The 27,778-nt window shown below is 40.6% G+C and overlaps 1 protein-coding gene across 6 annotated transcripts in view; it reads left to right on the forward strand.

Moving 5' to 3' along the window:
- SCML2 (Scm polycomb group protein like 2) overlaps positions 1 to 27,778 on the forward strand; it is a 198,704-nt gene that overhangs the window by 34,468 nt on the left and 136,458 nt on the right. For 2 of the 6 annotated variants that reach the window (XM_033950597.1, XM_033950600.1), the window contains exons 2-3: positions 13,710 to 13,816; positions 23,849 to 23,917. In XM_033950597.1, coding sequence (XP_033806488.1) covers positions 13,795 to 13,816; positions 23,849 to 23,917 — 91 coding nt within the window. In that variant the 5' untranslated portion in view covers positions 13,710 to 13,794. Of the gene's footprint in view, positions 1 to 7,785; positions 7,931 to 9,202; positions 9,411 to 13,709; positions 13,817 to 23,848; positions 23,918 to 27,778 lie in introns of those variants that run through there. The other 4 variants (XM_033950599.1, XM_033950596.1, XM_033950595.1 and 1 more) reach the window with 4 other exon arrangements.

Here is a 27,778-nt window from a genome sequence, read left to right on the forward strand (position 1 = left end):
ATGTGGACACAGTTTATCTGCTGGTATCACCTAAAGGACTGGACTCCAAACATATATCCTATATTGTCAGTGCTGCATTACCTTTTTTGTCTCTCTCAAACTAAAAAAAAATAAATTAAGAGGGACAACAAACAAGAACACTTCAGTGCATGCTTATCAGCGCCCTTCAAGTGCCTTTCAGCACCATATCTCAAGACTTCAGTGCCTTATAAGTTCCTATGGGCACCAACCTTGCTTTCTCGCTTCATGAAGGGTCTCATGACATCAAAGCCTCCAAGCCAACCTTCTCCAGTTGTTTAAAATGCTCAGGTTGTCCTCTTCATTTGGTGAAGCCTCCATTTGAAACACTTGAGTTCATCTCTCCAGCACTTTACTTAAGACAGTAGTAACCCCCAACGTAGACCATAGCATCTGGTAACTGTAATTTGGGTTATTCTTCCCAATGTGCATCACTTTGCATTTGTCCACATTAAATTTCATCTGCCACTTGGATGCCCAGTCTTCCAATTTCCTAAGGTCTGCCTGCAATTTTTCACAATCTGCATGCGTTTTAACAACTTTGAACAGTTTAGTGTCATCTGCAAATTTAATCACCTCACTCGTCATTCCAATTTCCAGATCATTTATAAATAAGTTAAATAGCACCGGTCCCAGTACAGACCCCTGTGGCACTCCACTGTTTACTCTCCTCCATTGAGAAAAATGACCATTTAACCCAGAAAGGCATAGAGAAGAGATCACTTACACTGGACTCTGAGATCAATATAAATAGCTATAAGAAGAAGCAAATATCTTAATTAAAATTTTTAGAAACATTGATAGCAACAATGCTTTTAACAATGGTAAATTTAGCAAACTGACCAGTGCCCTAGCTAGAGTACAAGAATGGTCAGCAAGATACCACATGAAATTAAACACTGAAAAAATAAATTACTGTGGTTCAGATCACAGATACCGCCAAGTCCATCTACATTCAATCAGACTGGAAAATAGAGCTAGAGGATTGTTCAATAATGAGTCTAAGGGCTCCTTTTATGAAGCCACGTTAGCGGTTTAACGTGCTTAATAGCACACACTAAACTGCTGGCTGCACTAGACGCTAAGCTGGCATTAGTTCTAACCACGTAGCGTGGGTTTAGTATGCACTACAACCGCTAATGCGGCTTTGTAAAAGTTTCTGGGCACCATCTTAGATAGCTCACTGAAATTCAAGAATCATATTAACAACTTGGTCTGAAAATCTTTTATGCTACAACAGCTAAGAAGAGTTATAGAAACATGATGGCAGATAAAGGCCAAATGGCCCATCCAGTCTGCCCATCCGCAGTAACCATTATCTCTTCCTCTCTCTAAGAGATCCCATGGGCCTATCCCAGGCTTTCTTGAAATCTGTCTCCACCACCTTTACTGACTGTTCCACCCTTTCGATAGAAAAGTACAGTAAAACCTTGGTTTTCGAGCATAATTTGTTCCGAAAACATGCTTGCAATCCAAAACACTCGTATATCAAAGCGAATTTCCCCATAACAAATAATGGAAACTCGGATAATTAGTTCCACAACCCAAAAACTTTAACACAAAATACTGTATGTACTTGTATTGCAAGACCATGCTCTTTTAGAACTACATTCCCGCAGCATCAGAGAGAGAAGAACCATTGCCTCAGTTGTGATGATGTGACGCATGTATACTGTATGTACAAGTTTCAAGTTTATTAATTCTATTGATTAATCGCTTAATCATTGTTCTAAGTGATGAACAAATTAATTAAAATACATTTAAGGGGAACATTACAAAACAATACAATACAAACTTTAGACAATACAATTGGTTAAAAATTAATTCATCAAATTCATAACATAAGGTAAAAAAGGGGTAATGAAATACAATTTAATATAGGAAAGTAGAACAAAAAAGGAAAGGTACATAAGGGAACAAAAAAATAAAAGCATATTAATAAAATAAAATCAACGACCTGGGTATTAAAAAAATTAAATATCAAAAGCATCTTTAAAAAGGAAAGTTTTTAAATTACTTTTGAATTTTCCCAGGTCCTGCTCCCTTCGTAAGTAAATTGGAAGGGCGTTCCAGGTCTGTGGTGCGGTCACTGAAAAAATAAATTGGCGTCTTGTATTTATGATCTTAAGTGAAGGGATAGTTAATAAGTTTTGTTCATTTGATCTTAAAGTTCTCACAGGATTATATGGTATTAGGCACTTATATATGAATGCTGGTGTTTTATTGAGAAGGGATTTGAAGGTAAGCAAACAGAGTTTATATGTTATCCTGTGGATAACCGGAAGCCAGTGTGCATCTTTTAAAAGGGGCTCGATCTTATCCCCACTACTATTTAACATTTTTCTAGCTCCTCTCCTCACACTAGCCCAATCCATAGGATTTACTATTTTCGCATATGCTGACGATATTCAACTTCTCCATCCTATTAACACATCAAACATTTCTGATATAAAAGATATTAATACCAAATTAGACATTATCTACGATTGGTTATTTACAAATAAACTCTCTCTTAACCTAGATAAATCTCGAAGTATGCTATTATCTATCAAAACCACAGAATCCTTATTAGGTAACATTTCTATCAAATCTACACCAATTCAAATAGATACCAGAATAAAACTTTTAGGCGTCACTATCGACAGAGATCTTACCTTCCATGATCACATCAGCTCAGTTATCAAAATCTGTTTCTTTAAATTACGTATCATCCGATCTTTAACTTCTATACTAGAGACCAGCTCAATCACTATCCTAATTCATTCTTTAGTAATCTCCCATTTAGATTACTGCAATTCACTCCTCAACGGTCTACCCCAAAAAGAAATCCGACGCTTACAACTAATACAAAACACGGCAATAAAACTTATTTATAAACTAAGCAAATATGATCATGTAACTCCCCTTTTCAAAAATGAACATTGGCTTCCCATCACTCACCGTATCACTTATAAAATCATCATCCTAACCTTTAAAATTAAACTCTCTCATCTTCCCTTATTTCTAGATAAACTCCTCATTCCTCATAGTTCCCCACGTACATTAAGATCAACTGATCAAAACCTATTTTTCATCCCATCCATAAAAGAATTTTACAATACACGAAAAGTAAATTTTGCAGTAACTGCCCCAACCCTCTGGAACTCCATACCACTGTATCTCCGCAACGAGCCTCGAATTGACAAATTTAAGACAGGACTAAAAACCTTCCTCTTCCGCGATGCATTTGATATCATATAGAGTCTCACTTATTCCCTCTTCTGCAAATAATAAATAGCTCTAATATTAAAAATCCCCCTCCATGTTTTATCCTAACCCCACTGTCACCCTTTTCTATCTCCAATATGTAACTTTTAACCTTCCTTCCCTTCAACCCTCACTTTCCAGTTTGTCTTGTAATGTTATTTATGTTCACACAATACTGTTAAATTAATTATATATATACTTTTAGTATTATTTTTTATTTTTTTTCCTGTAATCTTATTGTAAACCAGCTAGATATTAATTTGATAGTTGGTATATCAAAATCAATAAAACTTGAAACTTGAAACATGGTCAAACTTTCGAGAATTGGTAATAAGTTTGATGGAAACATTTTGAATTATCTGAAGGTGTTTAATTTCATTTAATGCTATTCCCTTAAAGAGTGCGTTACAGTAATCTATTTGTATATCAAGTTAAAATTTAATAAAATGTTTTGCTTGTCTTGCAAAACACTTGCATACCAAGTTACTTGCAATCAAAGGTTTTAGTGTATTTCCTTAGATTACTCCTGAGCTTATCACCTCTTAATTTCATCCTATGCCCTCTCATTCCAGAGCTTCCTTTCAATTGAAAGAGATTCAACTCATGAACATTTATGCCACATAGGTATTTAAATGTCTCTATCATATCTCCCCTCTCCTGTCTTTCCTCCAAAGTATACAGACTGAGATCTTTAAGTCTGTCCCAATACGCCTTATGACGAAGACCATGCACCATTTTAGTAGCCTTCCTCTGGACCGACTCCATCTTTTTTATATGTTTTTGAAGGTGCGACCTCCAGAATTGTACACAGTATTCTAAATGAGGTCTCTCCAGAGTCTTATACGGGGGCATCAATACCTCCTTTTTCCTACTGGCCATACCTCTCCCTATGCACCCTAGCTTTTGCCATCACTTTTTCAACCTGTTTGGCCACCTTAAGATCATTACATACAATCACACCCAAATCCCGCTCTTCTATTGTATACATTTCTTCACCCCCTAAATTGTAGCGTTTCCTCGGGTTTTTGCAGCCCAAATGCATGACCTTGCATTTCTTAGCATTAAATTTTAGCTGACAATTTTCTGACCATTCTTTAAGCTTCGCCAAGTCTTTCTTCATGTTATTCACACCATCCTGGGTATCTGCTGTATTGCAGATTTTGGTATCTTAACCGCTTGACCTGCAGCAATATCATTTATAAAAATGTTAAAAAGAACAGGCCCAAGAACAGAACCTTGAGGCACACCACTTGTAACATCCCATACTTTCTCCATCAACAGTATAGAATACTGGTCTAATCAACCATACCATCACTATTGGACTTTTGTAATACACTACTCCCAGGAATCTTGGTGAAATTAATTTTTAAAAACTCCAACTGCTACAGTGACTTTTGGTATCTGGCCAATCGGAGTCTTAGTCCACTCCCAGTGCATCTCAGAATGTACTGGGAAAGAGGCCTAAGACTCCGGCTGTCCCTGGCACCTAAGCCCCTCCTATGGGGTCAGTCAGAGCCTTAGGCCACTCCCCAGTGCATCTAAGAATGCACTAGAAAAGGAAGGCCCACCATTTTGGAAGAGGCGAGCTTGCCGGCAGGAGGGAGTGGGCATCCCTCTTGCCAGCCATCTCCTAAAGGTATGGGGAGGATCTTGGGGTGTGAGGGAATGTTGGATGAGTGCCGGGTGGTTGTTGGGGAGTGTCAGGGTGTGTTGGGGAATGTCAAGTGAGTGTTGAGTGGGTCATTGGTATGGGCAGACTCGATGGGCTATGGCCCTTTTCTGCCGTCAATTTCTATGTTTCTATGAGTGGATGTTGAGGGGTGTCAAGGTGTGTTGGGGAATGTCGGGTGAGTGTCCGGGGGTGGCGAGGAGTGTTGGATGGGTGTTTGGGAATATCAGGTGTTCGACAGAGCCAATGGCAGTTAAGAGTAGGCATTGCACCTGCCAATTGGATGTGGGTGAGGTCAGCGGCAGGAGGAAGGAGGGCATCCCTCCTGCCATGAACAGTGTTGGAGGTTGGCAGCGGGAGTGGGAATTCCTCCTGCTATGGACAGTGTCAGGTGATGGTGGGGGGTGGAAGTGGGAGTGGGCATCCCTTTTGCTGGCCTTTGTAGAAAGGTGGGGGGAGGGTAGATTCTCTGCTGCAGCTGCTCAGCGGCGATCAGCTCAGTGCCCACGCCTATTTGAAATGTAGACCAGCTTTTTGTTGGCCTACATTTCAGGCGCCTATCGCAGCCCTAAGGAGATGCCTAGGGCAATTTAAGGTGAAACCACACCTAGCCCTGGACAAGCTTAACATCCCTTGGCGCCTCCCTGTGCCCGCAATAGACACCTATAGTGTAGAAGGCCTGTAACATAAGGTGGTTTGTTGTTGTTTTTTTGAAAATGTGTCTCACTTGGCTGGTTAGACAGCAGTAAAACGCTGTATGCCACATGAATGGAACTTTATGAGTTGAGGTTGCAGGGTAGGAGACTTAGGAGCAGTATCAGGAAATACTTTTTCACAGAAAGGGGGGTAGATGCCTGGAATGCCCTCTTTTGGGAGGTTGTGAAGACAAAAATGGCAATGGAATTCAAGAATGTGTGGGATAAACATACAGGATCACTATAAATAAAAAGGATGGGAAAAATGAAAGCAAATCTTAAAGAACCTCGTAACTGTAGTGAGCTTTGACAGCAGCTTCAGCGATTGAGAAGACCAATCAATGCCAGCAGACTTTTATAGTCTGGGTCCTGTAAATGGCAAAACAGATCAGGATCAAGGTCAGAGTGGGCTTCATCAGCAACGTTAGATATTGGGATGTAGGACTGGCACAAGGCAGGCTTCAACAGGCTGTGCCCCAAAATTGGCAGGGACTGGCAGAGATTACATATACCAGAGCTTAATGATGAAGCAGTGGAACCTGTGCAGAGTTGCAGATTCAGCTCTGGTCACCTCGATAAGCAGATTGGATGGACTATGCAGGATACTTACTATGTAGTCCAGGTTTCTACCCATCCAAATTAGGGCTGCAGGTCCCATTCACCTGGATAGGGTTGACAGAAAAATCAAGAACTATTTTACAATCTCCCTCCTGGAACTGGATAATCTAATAGCTCCCCAGCTCTCTTCATTAAGCCCATTTCATTTGAAGCATCTGTCTGCCTAGTTCCCTTGTTCACTCAAAATGTATTGCGCCCACAGCATAACTATACTTTCATACTTCTGAAGTGGTGAAAGAAAGAAACAGCTTGAATGAAAATAATGGGGAGAGGAGGGCAAAGAAAATGTGACAATAGGAAGGTGGGAGGGTCCACTATACAGTACATTAATCCAGCTCTGTACAGTACATATACTCCACACAAAAAGCCATTAGGGGAGTGTGTGACGCAGTGGTTAAAGCTACAGCCTCAGCACCCTGGAGTTCAAACCCACGCTGTTCCTTATGACCCCGGGCAAGTCATTTAATCCCCTCATTGCCCCAGGTACATTAGGTAGATTGTGAGTCTACAGCAGGGGTGTCAAAGTCCCTCCTCGAGGGCCGGAATCCAGTCGGGTTTTCTGGATTTCCCCAATGAATATGCATTGAAAGCAGTGCATGCAAATAGATCTCATGCAGATTCATTGGGGAAATCCTGAAAACCGGACTGGATTCTGGCCCTCGAGGACCGACTTTGACACCTGTGGTCTACAGGGACAGACAGGGAAAAATGCTTGAGTACCTGAATAAATTAATGTAAACTGTTCTGAGCTCCCCTGGGAGAACGGTATAGAAAATTGAATAAATAAAAATAAATTTTGAAATGCATGATCCCTAGCAAACAGCAGACTTGGCTAGGCAATTCCATCAACAGAGCCAGGTTGACCTAAGGCACCTTTCGGAAAGAAATTAAGACAGCACTGTTCGATAGATTTATCTCCTAATCAGATACCATTTTAAAACGATTAACACCATGCTGATAACTTGAGAAATATGTGTATTTTACTAATTGTATTCTGTAATTTGCTGACTATACTGTGACATCTTCGCTATTTGTATTTTGTAATTCGCTGATTGTCCAGCTCTCTTAACCGCCTAGAAGTCGTAAGATTGTGGCGGTATATAAAAAATAAAGTTATTATTTTTATTACAAAGAAAATGTTTTAGGAAGTTATATTCAGAGGGGGGGGGAGGATTATTACATTACATTACATTAGTGATTTCTATTCCGCTTGTATCTTGCGGTTCAAAGTGGATTACATTGGAAGAGAGCTGGACATTTCCAGGAGGTTGCATTACATTGGAAAATTGCTGGTACAGGTTACAAATTGAGGATTCAGATTACATTACATTGGAAAAAATGTCAGGTTACGTTACATAGACGTTACAAAGAAGATGTTATATTCAGAGGGGGGGGGGAGGATTTCCCTAACAGTACAATAAAGCTGGAGGTTGGAGAAAGGTCTATTCCAAGGCAGGGAGTGGGGGGGACACCATGACAAACTGCGGCTAGGGACGAGACAAGAGCCCCCTCTCCGGAAAGCATCAGAGCGCCCAACGTCCCTCCCCTCTCGTGACGCAACAGTCCGTCCCCCCAGCCGCGTTCCGCCTTGCCGGAAAAAGGAAGTTGAGTCAGAGGGGGCGGGGCGCCGGAGGAGGAAATCGGCGGGGCTGGTGGCGGGTCGACCTGAGGCTTCAGTTTGAAGGTAGGCTGGGGGGGGGGGGGGGGGAGTTTAGGGAGCGTGGACGGGTCGGGCCCTGCGTGCGAGGGGGGTGAGGGGCTTTGAGCTCTCTGAAGAATGGAAGCCGAGCGCTTTTTGACCGGGGTAGAAGCCTCGTTGCCTGTCCTGTTAGTCTATGCAAGTGAAGGGGGATGAACCAGGTTACATTTCTCGACTGCCTTTAGGGCTTCTTAACTCCCATTTCTCGGGTCTCCTGCCCATCACTAAAAGGAGTAAAAATAGAAATCTGCCAAACCTCCAAAATCTGGCGCTCACTTTCCATAAAAACTCGTCCAACACCCAATTCCCCCCCCCCCAAAAAAAAAAACAAAAACAACCCCCACTGAAAACATTGGTTCTTCCTAGACACTACATACAAGAACTTAATTTAAGCAAGCTTTACACCATATACAACAAATGCTGCAAATCAATCTCCAGAAATCCAAACTACAACAAACGAACTCTGAGCAACCTGTAGTCCAAGACATCCATAATTTAAATGGAGGAACTTTTTTCATCCAGCAAATCACTACAATGCAATGCCAAACCTAGGCTGAATTCCACACTAATAGCAACCTGTCATGCAGCATTGGCTTTCTAGTATGTCACAAATCTACCTCATTTGACCAGGTACTTCTATGTTTAACCAAACCAACCAATCCCCCCTCCATGTTTATACCTGCATTGTAGTCTTTCTTATATCCAAAATGCTTTATCCATATTGTATCTAACACTATGTAACAAAACCCTCCTAAATTGGGTAACCCACCTAGTGAGGATTTGGCAGGATATAAGACCACATATAACATATTTGATTTTGTAAACTTGCTTTTCCCTCCAGTGACTTATTCTGAGAGGATGCTGTTCTAGCACAAGTAAGGATTAAAAAGGGGGGGAAAAAATCCCTAAACACTTAACTACTTTCTCTCAGTGTAAATACATACACATATGTATGTTAGTGTATATATGTTTTGGGTGGTTGTTTCATTCAAAACAGGATATCAGTACTTTGAATAGTAGAAACATGTACCTTATATCTCTATCAAAAGGGGAGAAGTGTGAAGGAACAGTGTCATTTTATTTATTTAGTCATTTAGCCCATCCTTCCAAAAGGAGCCCAGAATGGGTTACAAGAGTACATTTGTAGTAATCTATGCAGGGAGGAAGGAGAGTCAGGGTGCAGAGCCTGGCAGGGCACTTGAATATAACCCCCCCCTTCCTCTAATTTATATTTGAATAAACCTTTTTTCCTCCTAGTTCTATCATTACATCTGAGCAAGCATTCAGACAAGTAGAAAGAATGAGTGAGAACCCACCTGAACAAACAAAAGGAGGAAGCGACTGTCTAAAGTATTAGATCAGCAAATTAGGAAAAACAAGTGGAAAATGGAGCAAAGACTTGCCATACTAAGTCAAACCGAGGTTCATTAGCCCAGCATCCTATTTCCAACAATAGTCAATCCAGGTCAGAAATACCTGTTAAGATCCCAAGAACTAGAAGATTCCATGCTACTTATGGTATTCCCAGGGTAATCGGTGGCATTAAGGTTCAGCTAGAACTGTGTCTCGCAAACTTTCCAGCCGGCAGCACACTAAATGCAGTGCCGCAGCCGTAAGGCACCCGAAAGTGCGCAGATGTCGACACAATGTCATCGTGTCAACGTCTGTGCATGTGTGGCGGCCCATCTAGCCATGACTGGCTTCGGTGGAGGGATCCGGGAAGTGCGGGGAGAAGAGGAGAGACGCCGGCCAGGAGGAGAGTCATCTGTGCCAGCTGACTTCCTACAGGACTTGCCTCTTGCCGCGAGAGGCACGTCCTGTAGGCAGCTGGTGTGGATGACTCTGCTTCTCGCCAGTGTTTCACGGCACACCTGAAATTTCAGGATGCACACCGTTTGCGATACACTGAGCTAGGAAATAGTGTATGGACTTTTTTCTTGGAATTCTGTCCTAACTAGAGAATGACACTGGGACAAATTTGTCCCAATCCTGCAAGCGCTGCCTTAATCATGCAAGCCTCAAACACTTACTTAATCATTTTAAAGTGTTTGAGGCTTGTGTCGATGAGGACAGAGCTTGCAGGAATGGGGCGAGGACGCAAAAAATTTGTCCCCCGTGTCATTCTCTAGACTCCAAACCTTTTTAAACCCAGTTATGCCAAATTTTTTAGCAACTATATATTGAGTGAAAAAATATTTTTTCCAATTTTGTTTTAAATGAACTGTTTAGTAATGTCATGGCATGATGCCATCTAGTCCTTATGCTTTTTGCCTTTATTATTCCATTTCACTCAGGATTTTATTGATCTGTATTATATATATCTCCTTTCTGCCAACTCTTGTCCAAGCTTTTCCTTATGTGAGAGTCGTTACCTATTCTAATTCTACTGTATCTTTTTTGAGATGCAGTGACCAGAATTCATACAATGTTCAAGATATGGTCACACGATGGAGGTTTGGAATTATTTGGAAAGACCTCTAGATTTGCTTTGCTTTTTTTGGCCACTGCTGCACCCTGAACAGATACCGTATATTTATAAAGAATTTTCCAAAACAAGCCAACAAGATAGTTTCAAAAAGATACATGAAAAATAGAAATATTCATGGTCTGAATCTGCAAAAATGCAGTAACTAAGAAACTTGTAGTCCACAAAAATAAGAAAAAGAGGAATGAGACCAATAAATGAAGAAAAACTACATACAATTGCAATAAGGTCAGTGTGAGATCCACATCCTTATTCTATAACTGTACTCTAGGACAGTGTTTTCCAACTTCAAGCCAAGTATCCCCTAAGTTGAACAAATTTCAACCAAGTACACCTGATCAGATCTTAACAGAGATTTTGAAATGGGCATTTCCCCCCTTTATTAAGCCATGGGAGAGGTTTCTATTAGAAAATGAGATGGGGACAAATTTGTCCCTGTCCCTGCAGGAACTCAATTTCCCCATCCCGTCCCTGTGAGTTTTGTTGCTGTTCCTGCCCCATTCCTGTGAGCTCTGCCTTAACCGCACAAGCCTCGAAGTGTTTGAGGTTTGTGTAGATGAGGATGGAGCTTGCAGAAATGGGGCAGGGATTGGAGAAGAACTCAACGGGACAGGAAAATGAGTTCCTGCCGGGACGGGGAAAAATTTGTCCCCGTGTCATTATCTAGTTTCTACCCTGCCTGGAGTGCTAAATGCTTCGATACTCAAGGCATGCTACTGTCCCCACTATCAATATCTACAGAGACAGAATCCACATCTACTCCTTTGCAGATGACACAACTCTACATCCCACTGGGCAAAGCACGGGCCACCCAAACTGAGACTCTACAGACCTGCCTTGCAGAGATTAAAGCATAGATGACAGCCAACAAACTCCAATTAAACCCATCCCCTGGAACAGCACCATTCTGGAACCAAAAGACCAAGTTTCTAGCTTGGCCATTACACTGGATGCTGGCCTGACTCTATCTCCCCAAATCTCCAAGGTAGTATCCGCCTCATTCTACTACCTAAGAGAAGCCTGGGGCAGGGACATTCATAGGAGATTCCTAGGGAGGTATTTTGGCGTGGTCCTTCATCCGTACCCTTACCTTGATCTCTCCTCCTGCCCATTACCCTCTTTTCCCATCCTGCCTCTTTCCCTCTTGCAACCTCATAGTCTCTCCATCTCTCTACCATCATCACTTTTCTCTTGTACCCATTCATCCTGACCCCACAGTGAAGTTTTTGTTTTCCTTAAACAGTGCTGAGGTTGTAAGTTCTGGGCTGAGGAACCAGAGCATAGCTGCAGCCATAATGCAGTTGGGTCTCCTGATCCACCTGTAGAGCCAGGGGAATGAGCTGCTTTCTCGTGGCAGTGGGTCAGCATGGAGCTGTACTTTGAACAGTGGTAGGGCAAGGAGAATGACCGCAACCACAATAAAATTGAGTCTCCTGACCCTGCTTGCGCAGTCCCTGGGCTTAGGAAATAAGAGAAAGGGCACTGCTTTCTGTCATCAGTGGGCCTTGTCAAGGTCAAGGCTGCAGCCATGATATGCATTGCCCTGGGACTCAGAGGAGGGAAGAGAAAGGTGCGGCTTTCCAGCAGGGGACGATCAGTATTGGATCATTGCAAAGAAACTACAGAGGCCAACGAATAGAGCTCCCCTCCCACTGTAGCTTTTGTGCCTTCTCCAACTTGAACTGCTGCCCCTGAGGGATGCACAAGATGGGGAGAGAGCAAGAAAGATCAGTTTGCTTTCTTGTCAGCTGCTGCGTACCCCCCTCCCCCGCCTGTGGGTGTCTCACATACTACTTGGGGTACGCATACCATGTTAGGGTTGTCCAGAAAAACTGCGAATTAAAGGTTTTCCCATGAATCTGATTGTGCTTGATCAGAAAACAATTTTTAATAATTTTAAAGCCCAAACCATTGCCCAAAACCATTGATTACGTAAAGCTCCAATTTTCTTAAAATTTGCTATTTTTTGTTTAATGTAACAGATTTCTTGGTATTATAACTTTTATGTTTTCACACTCGACAATAATACGTTGATAAGGACATTTTATGCAAAAAATCTAGCAGTATTTTATTAAACGAATCTTCAATATCTGTACTTTTTGTGGAAAATAACAGAAATATAAAATATTTCACTAATAGCTAAACACATACACTTTGGTATAGTCATCCACCAATGACATTCCAAACACTCAAAAAACAAAAAGCTTAGCACAACAAAGTACTAATGCCTCTTCCTATGCAACCTAGCATCCTTCTAGCTTTTGCCATCGCCTTTACCAACTCTGATTCCAGCTTCAAAATAAAACTTACAACTTTGTAATATATTGTAAATATATCATTTTACACTTTTATTTTTTATCCTGGATCTAAAATACTGGAAAATATGTTATATTTACTAGTACTTTAGATCCAGGACGAAGATATACGAGTATACAGTATAATACATATGTCTTCAGAGTGAAAAGTTTAAAGCCTACTATCAGTAGGAGTTGGAGTTGAAGGTTTGGTGTATCGACTCCACAATTGCCCTGTAGTAGATCAATACATTTGGAGGTTTCTTATGGCAGCTTTCTCAAAGATCTTTACATAACTGTTGCGAGATTTCTCTCTTCTCGATGTTCCATCTGGATTTGTGGGTGCCTTTATCTGGATTGACAGAGGCATTCTTTGATAGATTGTGTACCAGCCCTGATTATTAAATTGAATGTTGGAAAAAGAGGAGATTTTGCTCAGTTCTGAACATTTATTTTGCTAATTTCTTTGTATCAGTATGGGAATACTTAAATAATGGATATTTTGATACGACGATCTGAGCCTAGAGCCAGAAACCATGTAGGTCTCAACTTTGAGCTATTGTATTAGAAATGGACAGACTAACAATCTTTCATTTGCTCTTGTATTCTATATTTAGTTCTTTCCTTTCCTTATGTTCGAGGTTATTAGGACTGTGATATTGTTAGTTATAGAGATGGTCTCTGGTCAGCCCTGTAGTCCCAGACTTGTGCATAAGAACTTGTAGAACAGTGTTTCCCAACCCTGTCCTGGAGGACCACCAGGCCAGTTGGGTTTTCAGGATAGCCCTAATGAATATGCATGGAGCAGGTTTGCATGCCTGGCACCTCCATTATATGCAGATCTCTCCCGTGCATATTCATTAGGGTTATCCTGAAAACCCGACTGGCCTGGTGGTCCTCCAAGACAGGGTTGGGAACCACTATTGTAGAACTCCTGTTCTGTTGTGTTAAGGTTGCAACTAACGTACCTTTACTATTTCAACAGGAAACTACTGCAGCAGTAAAAGAAGTTAACCTAGTCGTTCAACTTGAATTTTTATTGTGTGAACAAAGACCATTGAGAAGGTACCATGGGGAGGACGTCAGCGAAAGGTAAGGACTGTTAAAACTTTTGTGGAGACAAGGAAAGAGCAGAACTCATTTTATTAGAACATATGAAAATGTACTATTACTAGTTACCATTTCTATAGCGTTACCAGACATACGCAGTGCTGTACATCAAAACATAGAAGAGACAGTCCCTGCTCGAAAGAGCTTACAGTCTAGTCAAGACAGACAAATTGGACAAAAAAGTGCATCAATACACAGTGCTCAAGTGGGGGAACTAGAGAGGGAATGATAAGGCAGATATTGGTTCTTAGCAGGTAGGTTAGAGATTGGAAGTGAAAGCAGCTTTGAATACTGCCAGAGACGGAGCCTGAGGTATCGAATCAGGATTCCGGAATGTTATTCTTTGAGGTTCTGGAATGTTGCTATTGGTTGGAATCCCCAAAGAGTAGCAGCATTCCATGAAGAATCTCCGAAGAATAGCAACATTCCGTGCTACTACTACTTATCATTTCTATAGCGCTACTAGACATACGCAGTGCTGTACATCAAAACATAGAAGAGACAGTCCCTGCACAAAAGAGCTTATGATCTAGTCAAGACAGATAAACTGGACAAGAGAGTGCATCAATAAGTGGGGGGAATTAGAGAGGGAATGATAAGACAGATATTGGTGCTTAGAGGGTGGGTTGGAGTTTGGAACCGAAAGCATCTTCCAAGAAGTGGGCTTTGAGTCTGGATTTGAATACTTGCAGAGGCGGAGCCTGATGTATCGAGTCAGGATTCCAGAATATTATTGTTCTTTGAGGTTCTGGAATGTTGCTATTGTTTGGAATACTCAAAGAGTAGCAACATTCCATGAAGAATCTCCGAAGAATAGCAACATTCCATGAAGAATCCCCAAAGAATAGCAACATTTCATGAAGAATCTCCGAAGAATAGCAACATTTCTATAGCGCTACTAGACATACGCAGCACTGTACATCAAAACATAGAAGAGACAGTTCCTGATCGAAAGAGCTTACAATCTAGTCAAGACAGATAAGAAGATGCATTTATAGACAAGTGCTCAGGTGGGGGAATTACAGAGGGAATGATAAGGCAAATATTGGTGCTTAACACATTCTTCTATTGATATACTCAATGCAGGCACAATAGAGGTGAAAATAAATTTTCAGTAGAAATGTGTGATACAGTAAGAAACAGTAAAACACCAATATACAGCTCTCAGATTAATAATATAAAACCAATACAGAAGGAGACTTGGCAAATTAGAATTCATGGATGCTGTTTAATGAAGTAATTTCATGAGATTGTTTACAGCCTTCGTGGATATCTTTGTGTGATAACATCAAAATATTGGATGTCACTGTCAGCAGGTTTCAAAGGATGAATATTGGAGTTCAGTCATAGGGTGCCACTTGTGCCTATGGCAACAGGTATTGAACTAGTTGACAGTACATTTTACAACCAGTGGCAAAGTGCGTAGTTCAGGTACCAAGTTTGATGGTAGCAGTTGCATAAAATTAAAATAAATAAAAATTGTATATATCTGAATCCCTATGAACCAGCACAGCAAGGATAGGGGTATTGCAACACTGAGACAGGGAAGGGAGTGCATGTTGCTCATGCTTCATGGAATTATTTCCAATCCCTTTCAAGTTTTTTATTGATTAGCATAAAGTCTAAGCAGTTTACAAAATATGATTAAAATATATATTAAAAACAAAGTGGAATAAAAACAGAAGTAAATATAAACAACAAAGACATATAAATATGGCACACAAGGGAGGTAGGAATGAATTTACAAGAATATTTATGAAATTAAAATACAGGAAGACAAGAGGATGGGAAGAGAATAAAACTTTCTTTAGAATAAGTCCAATTATATATTGAATGTATCTTTAAACAGAAATGTGTGTGCTTGTTTGAGAGACTGGGAGACTAGAGAAGAGGAGAAAGGCCATTTGAAAGATGCAATTCCCTATCTGCTGTGATTCAGTATATCAGTAGATACCGGTATGTCTGTGCCACTGATTTTCTGATAATTCATTGGGTTAAGTTTTTTGTGGGGTTAATTTCTCTGGAAAGTCTAGTCTGATCTGAGCACTGACTTTTGCCCCCATGCCAAATTTTGGTCCCATTTAATCTTTGGCAATTATTTGTCATGGATGAACAGATATTCTCAACCCTTATATATCATTTCTTTCCAGCTTCCGTTCCAGATAGAAAAAATGACTGACATTGTCCAAGAAGGAAACGACACAGCATAGGAGATTTTAGTGCCCAATCACTTTTATTGTATATCAAGACTTGACATGATCGTGTTTTGGCCCCAAATGGGCCTGCCTCAGGAGTCTGAAATCTGAGTGATGGTATGTGCAACTATTCTTCTAAAAGAATCAAAAGTCAATATTATGAAGAATTAAAAGTGGCTCCTTAAATCCAATGTAGCAGTCCTTACAAAAGCTTGGCCGCAATCCCGGTACACATGCCATCACTCAGATTTCAGACTCCTGAGGCAGGACCAATTTTCCCTCTAAGGATTGATGAGGTGTGTGCAAAAAAAATATGCATGAGCGACAAGTTACATACGCCACAAATTTATGAGCAGGCGCGGAGGACGAGTGCCCGTGAGATTGCGGGAGGGTTAAATACTCAAAACTTAGAATAATAACAATTTACTTAAAGTTTTTGCTTCGCCAGCTTTCTGGTATCTTTACATACAGTGGTGTACCTAGCATATGTAACACCCGGGGCCCATCATTTTTTGGCACCCCCCCTATCTGTACGAAAAACATGATTTTTAGTAACAAGCCACATGTCACACATGAGTACCTAGGAAAAGGCAGCATCTTACATATTGCAGTGAGCAGTACATCAATACACCCATTGTTAAACTAAACAAGCCAGACCAGCACAGATCAATCCTACACCGTCAATCCTAACAGAAAACCATGTCTTTTGAACACACAGAACACAGAAAACACCTTCGCCTAGTATGGAATATGTCATCACAAACTAATCCCTCCCCCTTTTACAAAACTGTAGTGTGGATTTTAGCCACGGTGGTAACAGCTCTGAGGCTCATCAGAGCTGCTACCACCATGGCTGGCGCTAAAAAACGCTCCACAGTTTTGTAAAAGGGGGGATAAAATAGAAATACACAGCTTCAATGCTCAAGCTCAGGGGTGCCCAAACTTTTTGGGCTTGCGAGCTACTTTAAAATGACCAAGTCAAAATGATCTACCAGCAATAAAATTAAAAAACACAAAGCACACTATACACTGAAAAAATGTTAATTATCATTCCTATTCTGGTTTTTTTTTTCAAAGAGGTCAAGGCAGATGACTCTATGCATTGTCACCTCAGTAACAACCATACAAAAATAGACAAATATACCCCCCTTCCTTTTTATTAAACCACAATAGCAGTTTTTAGCGCAGGGAACTACGCTAAATGCCCAGCGCTGCTCTCGACGCTCATAGGCTCCCTGCGCTAAAAAACACTATTGCGGTTTAGTAAAAGGGGGCCATAGTGCAAAATATAGACAGCATATATAAATTCAGACACATTTTGATCACTAAATTTAAAATAAAATCATTTTTTCTACCTTGTCTGGTGATTTCATGAGTCTCTGATTGCACTTTCATCTTCTGACTGTGCATCCAATCTTTCTTCCTTTCTTTTAGCCTGTATGCTTCCTCTCCTCCAGACCTCATTCCCTCCCCTAACTTTTTCATCCTCTCTCCCTGCCCTTTCTTTCTTTTTTCTCTCTTGATGCCCCCTTTCTTTTTTTCTGTTTCCCTTCTGTCTCCCTGCCTGCCCCCTTTCTTTCTTTCTTTCTCCCTACCCTCCACAAAGCCACTGCTGCCACCATCGGGGGACACAGGCCCCAAAGCCACCACCGCGACTGCCCCAAACTCTCTCTGCTTCCCACCGTCGGGCCAACCAGCATTCCCCCGACGTCAATTCTCCCGTCGGAGAGGAAGTTCCGCCCAGCCAGGCAGCGATTGGCTGGCCCGAACTTCCTCTCCGATAGCCCCCCCCCCCTTGGTATGCCACTGAAGATGTGGCAGCGGCTCCTCTCACGATCCCCACCTGTGTCGGAAATGCGTCGGGGATCTTACTATGCAGTCCTCAGTTTCCCACTGTGTATTTTAGTGAGCAACATGAGAAAAATTATGAGCGACCCCAATGATAATAGTGAGCGATCGCTCATGCGCTCAGCTTAGAGGGAACATTGGGCAGGACCATTTGGGGCCGAAACATGATCATGTCAAGACTAGATATACAATAAAAATGATTGGGCACCAGAATCTCCTTCACTGTGCTGTTTCCTACTTTCCACGTTTTGGGAAGTTGGCATCTCCTATTTTCTTATGACATTGTCCAAGAAACATTTGTTCTTACTAGGCAGACTAAGGAGAGGCGGGAGAGGGGAAATATGATAGTCATTTAAATACAGTCAGCAAAAAAATTGTTATTAGCCTAGTGGTGGAGATACCCCATGAAAGTACATTTATAATAGGTGGAGAAAAAGCCTCAACTTAACAACAATATACGGACGGCAACCCAATGAGTTCTTAAGCCAGTCCTGCTCTGTATCATAGGCAAAAAAAACTCCACAAGTTTCAAAATGTAACTTTTCAAAACGGGACCAAAGCCACCACTGTGCACAGGGAGCCAGAAAAAGAACAAAACAGTTCACTTATCTTCTGACGATGGCAACAACAGCAGCAAGTAGATCTTCCTGCTATAGCACTTCTTACGCTGAAAAAAGACAAGGATATCGCCAACAAGGCTCTTGTTTCGCCAAACAACGGCTGCGTCAGAGCAATCACATTCTCTCCTGCTCCGTCCACACCCGGCTCAGAATGGCGCTGGAATTTATACTTCCGGGTTCATAGGGGTCACTGTCAAAAAACTATTTACTGGAACAAACGATCTCACCATCAGTAGAAGGCAAACCATTCTACTTTCTGATTAAGTCCTTTAGGCCAGATAGTTTTCAAAAAGAAAATAGACCACTGTTCACTTTGATATAACAATCTTTTCACATCCCCACAACGAGCTGTAAGGGGAATTTGATGTAATACAAAGCACCCAAATTCCTCAAAAGAGTGATTTTTTTCTACCTGTCTTTTGTGTGAAATGTTAGAACGATGTTCAAACAGCCTTGTTTTAAGTATAAATTCCAGTGCCATTCTGAGCTGGGTGTGGACGGAGCAGGAGAGAATGTGATTGCCCTGATGCAGGTTGGCGGCAGCAAGGCTCTCTCCTTCCCGGCAGCAAGGCTCTCTCTCCTCCCTGGCCAGGCGGTAGCGAATGCAATTCACTATCCTGCTGCTACTCCGAGCGTCTTCTCTCCATTCGGCTGCCCAAGCGGAAACAGGAAGTTTTCACTGAAGGCGGGCTGCAGTGGAGAGAAGACGCAAGGAGTATTGGCAGGAGTGGATCGCTACCGCCACCGGAAGATCTCTTCCCAGATGCATCCCTACTGCTGGACTCTCTTTTGGAAAGGTGTGGTGGTGGTGGGGGCTTAGGAGTGCCATTAAAAAAATAAAAGGCAGATGGAGGGAGGGAGAGAGGAGATGGGGAGTTGGTGGACTGGAGGAGAGATGGGGAGAAGATAGATGGGAGAAATGAACCTGGTGGAGGGGGAGATGGACTTGGAGGAGATCATGGACAGGGGAGATGGGGGAAGGATAGAAGAAATAAGGATCTAAAAACAGGAGAGGGAGAGAGATGGTGGACAATGGGATTTAGGGAGGGAAGGAACAGAAAGGGAGAGAAGTTGGACACAAAGGATGGTTTGGAGGGGGGATAGAGATATTGTATAGGAGGGTAGTTGGGAAGAGAAAGGGAGACATGGTGGACCCTGGGGTGGTAGGGAAGGAGAGAGATGAAGGATGAAAGGATAATTCAGAAAAGATGGATGGAGATGAAAAAAAGGAAAGATCCCAGACCTCCGGGGGAGGGAAGGGAAACGGAAGGGGAAGACAGAGACAGAAGATGGATGGTTAGCCCGGAGAAAGAAGAAAGAAGGAGACCCTGGCAAGCAAGTTATCAGAAGACAACTGGAGCCGGGGACGGATAAGATCTGAATAATGATCAGACAACAAAAGGTAGAAAAAATAATTTTATTTTCTATTTTGTGATGTTAGACCACGAACGTGAGCTAGGATTTAAGAGAGAGAGGAAAAGTCTTTTTTGTTTGTTTATTTTGTTTATACCACAGCGCCAGTGTGGGTAGGAGAGGGCAAAGTGGGTGAAGAGGCTATAAAATAAACCCATCAGGATATTTGAAAAAAATATCCACTTTGGCAGGAAAATCGAATCGAAATATCAATTCAATAGGCTGAATCGAATCTAATTTTTTTTTTCCTGAATCGGGCAGTCTGAAGCTCCATCCTTAACACTGTGGAGAAATGAATTGTTTCACTTACTGAAAATGAAACATCTGGATGGTTAAAAGAGCATCACCTAGAATAGTGGTTCCCAACCCTGTCCTGGAGGACCACCAGGCCAATTGGATTTTCAGGCTAGCCCTAATGAATATGCATGAGAGAGATTTGCATATAATGGAAGTGAGAGGCATGCAAATCTGCCCCATGCATATTCATTAGGGCTAGCCTGAAAACCCGATTGGCCTGGTGGTCCTCCAGGACAGGGTTGAGAACCACTGACCTAGAACATGGAGAATGTTTCTGAAAACTTGGTTGCCTATATCGGAGGGATTTCCACATAAGGCTAATAGTTATATATTGACTCTGCGACAGAGTTTTAGAATGGGAGGGTGGGGGTTGGGTTTTACCGAGCTGATTGTTATCTTGTTTTATTTAAGATCACCTGTATTGACTCTTCACGGTGATTTTTTCTTTGTTTATTAGCCTTAGAACGACGGAGGGGGGAAAAATGTTCAGGTTCTTGAGTGTGTACAACTGTGCAAATACTGTAATATATTTTGATGTAGGGTTTTCTCTGTATATTCTGTAAGTTTGTGTTTTTTGATCTTGTACTTTGTGGTGGTTTTCAAAAAAAGCTTTAAAAAAAATTACCATCATGGAAACCAAGCCCAAAGTGGAAAGAAGAGAAAACGACAGCCAGCGCAGTTAAAAGGTGGCTATTGGAATCAAAAGAGTATCTTGTAAAGAATGGAAAATAAGAAGCAACATAAACACTGGCAAGTTAGATGCAAAGCATTGATAAAGGCAGCTAAAAGAAAATATGAAGATAAACTTGCCAAAGAGGCAAAAACTCAGAGTAGCAACTTTTTAGGTACATAGAAGCAAAAGTCTGTGAGGGAATCTGTGGGACCATTAGATCACGAAGGAGCAAAAGGTGCACTGAGGACAGGACAAAGACCCAAATGGTCCATCCAGTCTGCCCAAACATACACTTTCTATAATTTAAAGATTTAATTTAAATGGTTCTTTTTCTTAGATATTTCTGGGCCAGAAACCCAGAACTCTGCCCAGTACTGTACATAGGTTCCATCTACTGGAGTCTCTGTCAAAGCTCACCCCAGCCCATCCTCATCTGAATGGCCATATACGGGACACAGACCGTGCAAGTTTGCCCAGTACTGACCTTAGTTCTTCAATAGATACCATTATTTTCTGATTAGAGGAGAAACTGAATGAATTCTTTGCTTCGGACTTTACAGAAGAAGATGTAAGAGATCTGCCTGAATCAGGAATGGTTTCAAGGATAACAAAGTGGAAGAACTGAAAGAAATCTTGGTGAACCTGGAAGTTGTACTGAGCAAAATCGACAAGTTAAAGAATGATAAATCACCTGGACTGGATGCTATATATCACAGGGTACTGAATAAACTCAAACATGAAATTGCTGATCTGCTGTTGGTGATCTGTAACCTGTCATTAAAAATCGCCCATAGTACCTGAAAATTGGAGGCCAATGTTAATGCCAATTTTTAAAATGGGTTCTAGGAAGGCAGCTATGCTCACCAATATACCACCAACGCTGTTTCATATTAAAAGATATGTTCCCTTCTGAGTTTTTCATTACTGGGATGGGATGTGGGGGTAGGGTAGGGAAAGGTAATGAAAATATAGATATTAATTCTTCATATTAAAGATGTTTAATATTGTCAATATTAATAATTGATGGAAAGGGGTTGGGTATAGCTATGATTCTATTGTTTGAGATAGTGTATTCTTTGTTATATTTTGTTATTTTCAATCTAAATGTATTACACTATTGTAACTAAATAAAATAATAAAAATGTAAAAAAAAAAAAGGGTTCTAGGGATGAGCTGGGAGTCTATAAACCAATTAAAATAACAATTGAAGAAATGAATGAACCCAGGGGTCAGAAAATACGGTTATACCCTGATGTTTCTAAAACCACTCAGAAAGGATTTCCTTTCTTTACGTCAAGAGACAATCAAATTAGATGCCACATTTCTTCTTGCCTATCCCTTTAAGTGCCTGGTTAGGTACTTGGGTGTCAAATATATATATTTTTTTTCTCCAGAACATCTGAAGCAGTACCTAGATATTAAGAAGATCATCAAGGAATGATTGAAAAAGGGGACTCTTTTGAATAAATTTGTCATTGATTCACACTAAGCTTTTTCCTTAAATGATATGCATTTAATTTCTCCTTGTAATATATGTTGACTACCCCCACTATTATTGTGGTCTAAGAAAGGGGATTAAGATTTGGTTCTATTATAAGAATTTTTTTTCCTTTTTGAATTATTTTCCTTCTCTGTGTTTCATGCATCAAGATGTATTCTTATGAATCTTATTTGAAAGTTATAAATAAATTTTAAAAAAGAAAGAAATGAATGAACCCAAGATAAAAATATAATATAAAATAATTAAATAAATAAAATACATGAAAAGTAATTACATATGTTAATACGTCATCAATACAGGTATAGTTTCTGCAGCTTATAGAAATAGTTTTTAAAGTTGTGGGATGAGTCCAACTATATCCTTAGATTCCTGACCTGTGATTTCTGGGGGGGAGGGGGGTTCAAGCAGGCTGGAAGACTTGAACATCAAGGCCAAAAGAATTGCCAGAATGGATTCTCTCTCCCACATGATTGAGCTAGAGACGCCGTTCTGTGAATTCAAATAACAGACGAGGAAAAGTCATGTAAAAAAACAAATAGGTTTTAGTGACAAAGCTCCCATTGTGTAGGAAGAGCAAGCCCTCAGAATTTCAGTGCTCTTCAAAGAGAGAAAACAAGGCAAACAGATTTATACCCTGTGACATTTGTAATAATTATCATGCTTTAGAATACAATGGTACAGTTGATCACATGACTTCCTTTTCAAAAATGCCTTACGTCAATATTAACATTAAAAGTCCATTCTGTTAAGTTTTTAAACCCAGCAGGTGGCAGTGTTTCATTTTTTCTTTCTAAATCACTTTTGATCTCTGACCTTTTCAAATATCAATCATGTCAGTAAAAAGCCCTACTTCCTGCAGACACATCTTAACTTCTGTATGACCTTCCAATTAATATTGTATTTTCTAATCTATAAGAAACAGATTCTCTGTAAAACACCCAAATTTCCTGTTCCTCTGAAAACCTTATCCCCATGGATGTATATGAAGAATGGTAAATAAATCTATGTCTCTTAAGAGTCACAAAATCAATCTTCTGAACTTAGCTGAAATGTAGAATCAGCAATTTAGACAGGGAATGCCAATCAGCTTAATCTCTTTATTATAAGGCCTCAAGGCTGAGTTTCCAATGTAATGTGTAGATACTGTATTTTAATTTATTCACGTAATTTTGAGTCATTCACAATCTTAGTTTTCTTATCATCGGTGACAACTATCACACACCTGTAAATTCCAATAAATTTTCAAAAGTTTCTGAAAGGGATTTTGATATCCGGTGTATGTCTGCTTGTTAGGAACCCATAGAATCTCTGTATACCAACTCTGAAGTTCCTTTTAAACTGTGTGTGGTTTATACATTCTGTAGCATAGCATTAGGGCGGTGTTTTGTTTTCTTTGCTGCTGCTGCTTCAGGATGGCATTTTTCTGTTTTACTTAGTAAAATATATTTATACTCTCCTTTTATGTAGATGAAAAAGATTCCAGTAAAGAAAAACATGGGAAGAACCATCCTGCAAACAGTTCACCTTCAAGCAATGGTAGGTCTTTCATAAAACATTTGTATAATGATGATGTTGCAACCATGAAAAGTGAAAAATGTTGGTTTGTTTTTTCAGAATTCCACCATAGCTCTGCTGGTGACATTTGACTATTATGAGATGGCACTGCTCTGTTTTCCCTTACTCTCATTCCCTTCCCCCAGAAAACTGAAGAAGATAATACTTCAAAGATAAACATAAAACACAATACAGATATATGTATATAGACTATATTTAGTTGATAGGCCAAACTCCTTAGGAGGTGTGTAATATTGTGTACCTAGCTGAAATAGTAAACCTAATATTAGATGTGGATATAAGTAGGATGATTGATTTGGTGTGAACATATACATATAAGTAGGATGGTCGATGTGCCGGTAACATAAGTAGGATGGTTGATTATGCCATAATTATGCCAGCTTCTACAGAAGCTCAAGTATTGTAACACCTTTACAGCAGCTCATACAAACTGTTCTGAATTGACTCCCCTGTCATTAGTAGCGGTATAGAAACTCACAATAAACAACAATCTTGTTCCAGGCTAGTTTCTCTGTTTCTTTTGCTCCCTTTTCTCTTTTCATATTCTTCCCTTTACCTGTTCTACAACAACACTTCTTGGAGACAAACAAGGGTCGTCGTCCTCACGTGAGGTGATGTCATTCAATGTAGGCCAGAGAAAAAGCTAAACAAAGCTCTCTATGTTGAAAGCTTTCTAGAGCAGTATACTTTTGTTCTCCAGGAACAAGCAGGACACTGTCTCTCACACATAACATCATCTGATGAAACCCCGGAGAAGATGCTACTCGGCATTCTCTTGCTTTTGGAAGTATCCCACTGCACATGCATGAGTGCCTTCCCACCCAGTGTGAGCATGCGGGACCCGTAGTATCCAGTTTTCCAGAGAAGAGAGGTCATGCCTCGGTGATCTCTCCTCAACTTATAGAAACATAAAAACTGACGGCAGAAAAGGGCCAAGGCCCATCTAGTCTGCCCATACCAATGTCCCACCCCCTAACTCCCTCCTTGAAGAGATCCCACGGAGGGAGTTAGGGGGTGGGACATTGGTATGGGCAGACTAGATGGGCCTTGGCCCTTTTCTGCCGTCAGTTTCTATGTTTCTATAAGTTGTCAACTTTAATAGTTTATTTTTTGGTACCAGTGCTTTCCTGTGCAGTATTTTTCCATCCTTTCTGTTTTTTGGGGGCCTTTTGTACTGTTCCTTCTTTCTATTTATGTTTTTTCTTTTTTGTGGCTCCCAAGGTCGCATAGGTTTCAGCACCAGCTGGGATTATTCTCCCCATAGTGGGGCACCCTTCCTCTCACAATTGAGCCACTTTATTTTGTGTCAGACATTTTTCTTAAATGTCTCAGAAAAGTCCTAGTGGGTTTAAGCATCACTCCCAATTCGACAGGGTTATTTCAGGGATAGGTCCCCTTAACTGGTTCTGCCCTGCCTTGCCCTTGACTGTGACACCTCTAACTGTGTTCAGAAAAGCAGAGAGGCCTTTTGCAAGAAACATTTTTGGCACTTCTAAGTATGATCCATTGACATTGGCATCAGAAGCATTGGGCCCCATGGCCACAGGAGCTGCATCTGATATAGGGAGTGCGCTGGCTTTGAGGAGGCCTTGCCTCGACATGGATGCTGATGGAGCTAAACCTCCTCCCTGCTGGTTAGATTTTAAATTTTATAATCTGATGTTAGATATAGCTTTCAATCCTTAACCCTACTCCGCTGCCCTCCAACCCAGCCCTCTGATTAACTGTTCCCTTAACTGTATCCATGACATCCTGTTTGTCTGTCTTGCCTGTTTAGATTGTAAGCTCTTTCGAGCAAGGACTGTTTTCTTACTCTTTGTGACTGTGCAGTGCGCGTAAGTCTGGTAGCGCTATAGAAATAATTAATAATAGTAGTATTAGAAACATAGAAACATGATGGCAGATAAAGGCCAAAAGACCCATCCAGAGCATCCACTATCTCCTCCTCTCCCTATTGGCTAAGGCTCTTTACACCTGCATTGTGATGTCATAGAACTTTAGTAACATAGAAACATGATGGCAGATAAAGGCCAAATGGACCATCTGCAGCATCCAGTATCTCCTCCTCTCATTATTGGCTAAGGCTCTTAACATTTGCATCTCCTCTTCCTATTGGCTAAGGCTCTTTACATCTGCATTGTGAGGTCATAGAGCTGCCCATCTGCAGTAACCATTATCTCTTTCTCTTTCCAAGAGATCCCACGTGCGTATCCCAGGCCCTCTTGAATTCAGACACAGTCTCTGTCTCCACCACCTCTTCCGGGAGACTGTTCCACGCATCTACCACCCTTTCCGTAAAAAAAGTATTTCCTCAGATTACTCTGGAGCCTATCGCCTCTTAACTTCAGTCTAGAATCGTCTCTTAAAGTAAGCCATGTTTCCGTCAAAAATAAAAGACCTGGCTGATTGTCCTCTACCAGATCTGTAATGATTTCAACCTTATTAATTACAGATCTAGCATTTATGTAATAGCAAGAGACAAACATATAGACTGTATAATCTGCACTCATCCACTGTTAGGGCCACCTTAACTTTCTCCCTTTTCTATGAAAGAGTGACTTTACGTGTTTTCTCCCACTAACAATACTAGTAATTTCAACTTGCACAAATAAGGAGCAGTCAAGTATTTTTTCACTCTTTGAAATCTATGGAAGATTTGTCTCAAGGACTGAGGAACTGTTGCAAGACAAACTGCCACAGCTACAGTATGTGACTTCTCAAACTCTGCAGTTCAATTTGTGAATTAGAGAGAAGAATGATTAAGTTTGAGACTAGGCTTAACTGACTTAGAGCCTAAAATTCAGAATTGTGGAATTCTTAATTGTGGAAATTAAGAACCATAAAAAAGTATTTTGATCCTTTATCATTCAGACTATTGGTGCAGGCATTAGTTTTATCTATTTTAGACTATTGCAACATTATCTATTTAGGAGCACCCAAAAAATTCTAAGGAAATTAAGGATAATTCAGAATACAGCTGTTCAATTGATTTTTGGTTTAAAAAAGAACGACCATATTAGTCCATATTATCGTTTACTTCATTGGCTGCCTTTGGAGGTAAGAGAATCATTCAGATTCTCCTGTATCTGCTTTAAGCTGATATCGGGATTGTCTCCAGCTTACCTTTTTCCTCTTGTTAAAATGTTTATTTTATTTTTATTTTTCCTCTAACTCTACTTTTCACTTCTCTATTACCCTCCAGGTACTTTAGTTAGATTGTGAGCCTTCGGGACAGTAAGGGAATTTTTCAAGTATCTTTCTTATTTCTAATCTTAATGTATATTTTCTGTAAACCGCTTAGAACCTAACGGATGTAGCGGTATATAAGAAATAAATTACATTACATTACATTTTGTTTTGCATAGACCATCAAGAGAAACTAGAAACTTCTACTTATTTGCTTATCCAAAAATGAATGGGTGTAGATAGGACCTTAGCATTTCAAGCTGGTAGGCAACAATCTTGGTTAGGTAAATGTATTCAGCAAGCTATGTTATCCTATTGCTGTTTTCGGACATTAATTGTTCGATAAGTTTATTAATTAATGAGAGTTTTATTATTGAAATTCTATTTTACAAATATTTGTATTTTTTACTGATTGTCCAGCTCTTTTTATGTAAACTGCCTAGAACTTTTGGTTATGGCGGTATAAAAGAATAAAGTTCTTCTTATTATTAATCTGCTTTTGCGGAGAGAGGCCACAAAAAACCCTTCTCCAGAATTGAAAAGTTAAGTCAGCAGAGCCACCAGAACTTCCCTAAATTCCTTCAGTACCCTCGGATGTGTGCCTTGTTTAGCTAGCACAGACTTCTGAAAATCGTT

Source organism: Geotrypetes seraphini, chromosome 6 (assembly GCF_902459505.1).
Source record: "Geotrypetes seraphini chromosome 6, aGeoSer1.1, whole genome shotgun sequence".
Taxonomy (NCBI): domain Eukaryota; kingdom Metazoa; phylum Chordata; class Amphibia; order Gymnophiona; family Dermophiidae; genus Geotrypetes; species Geotrypetes seraphini.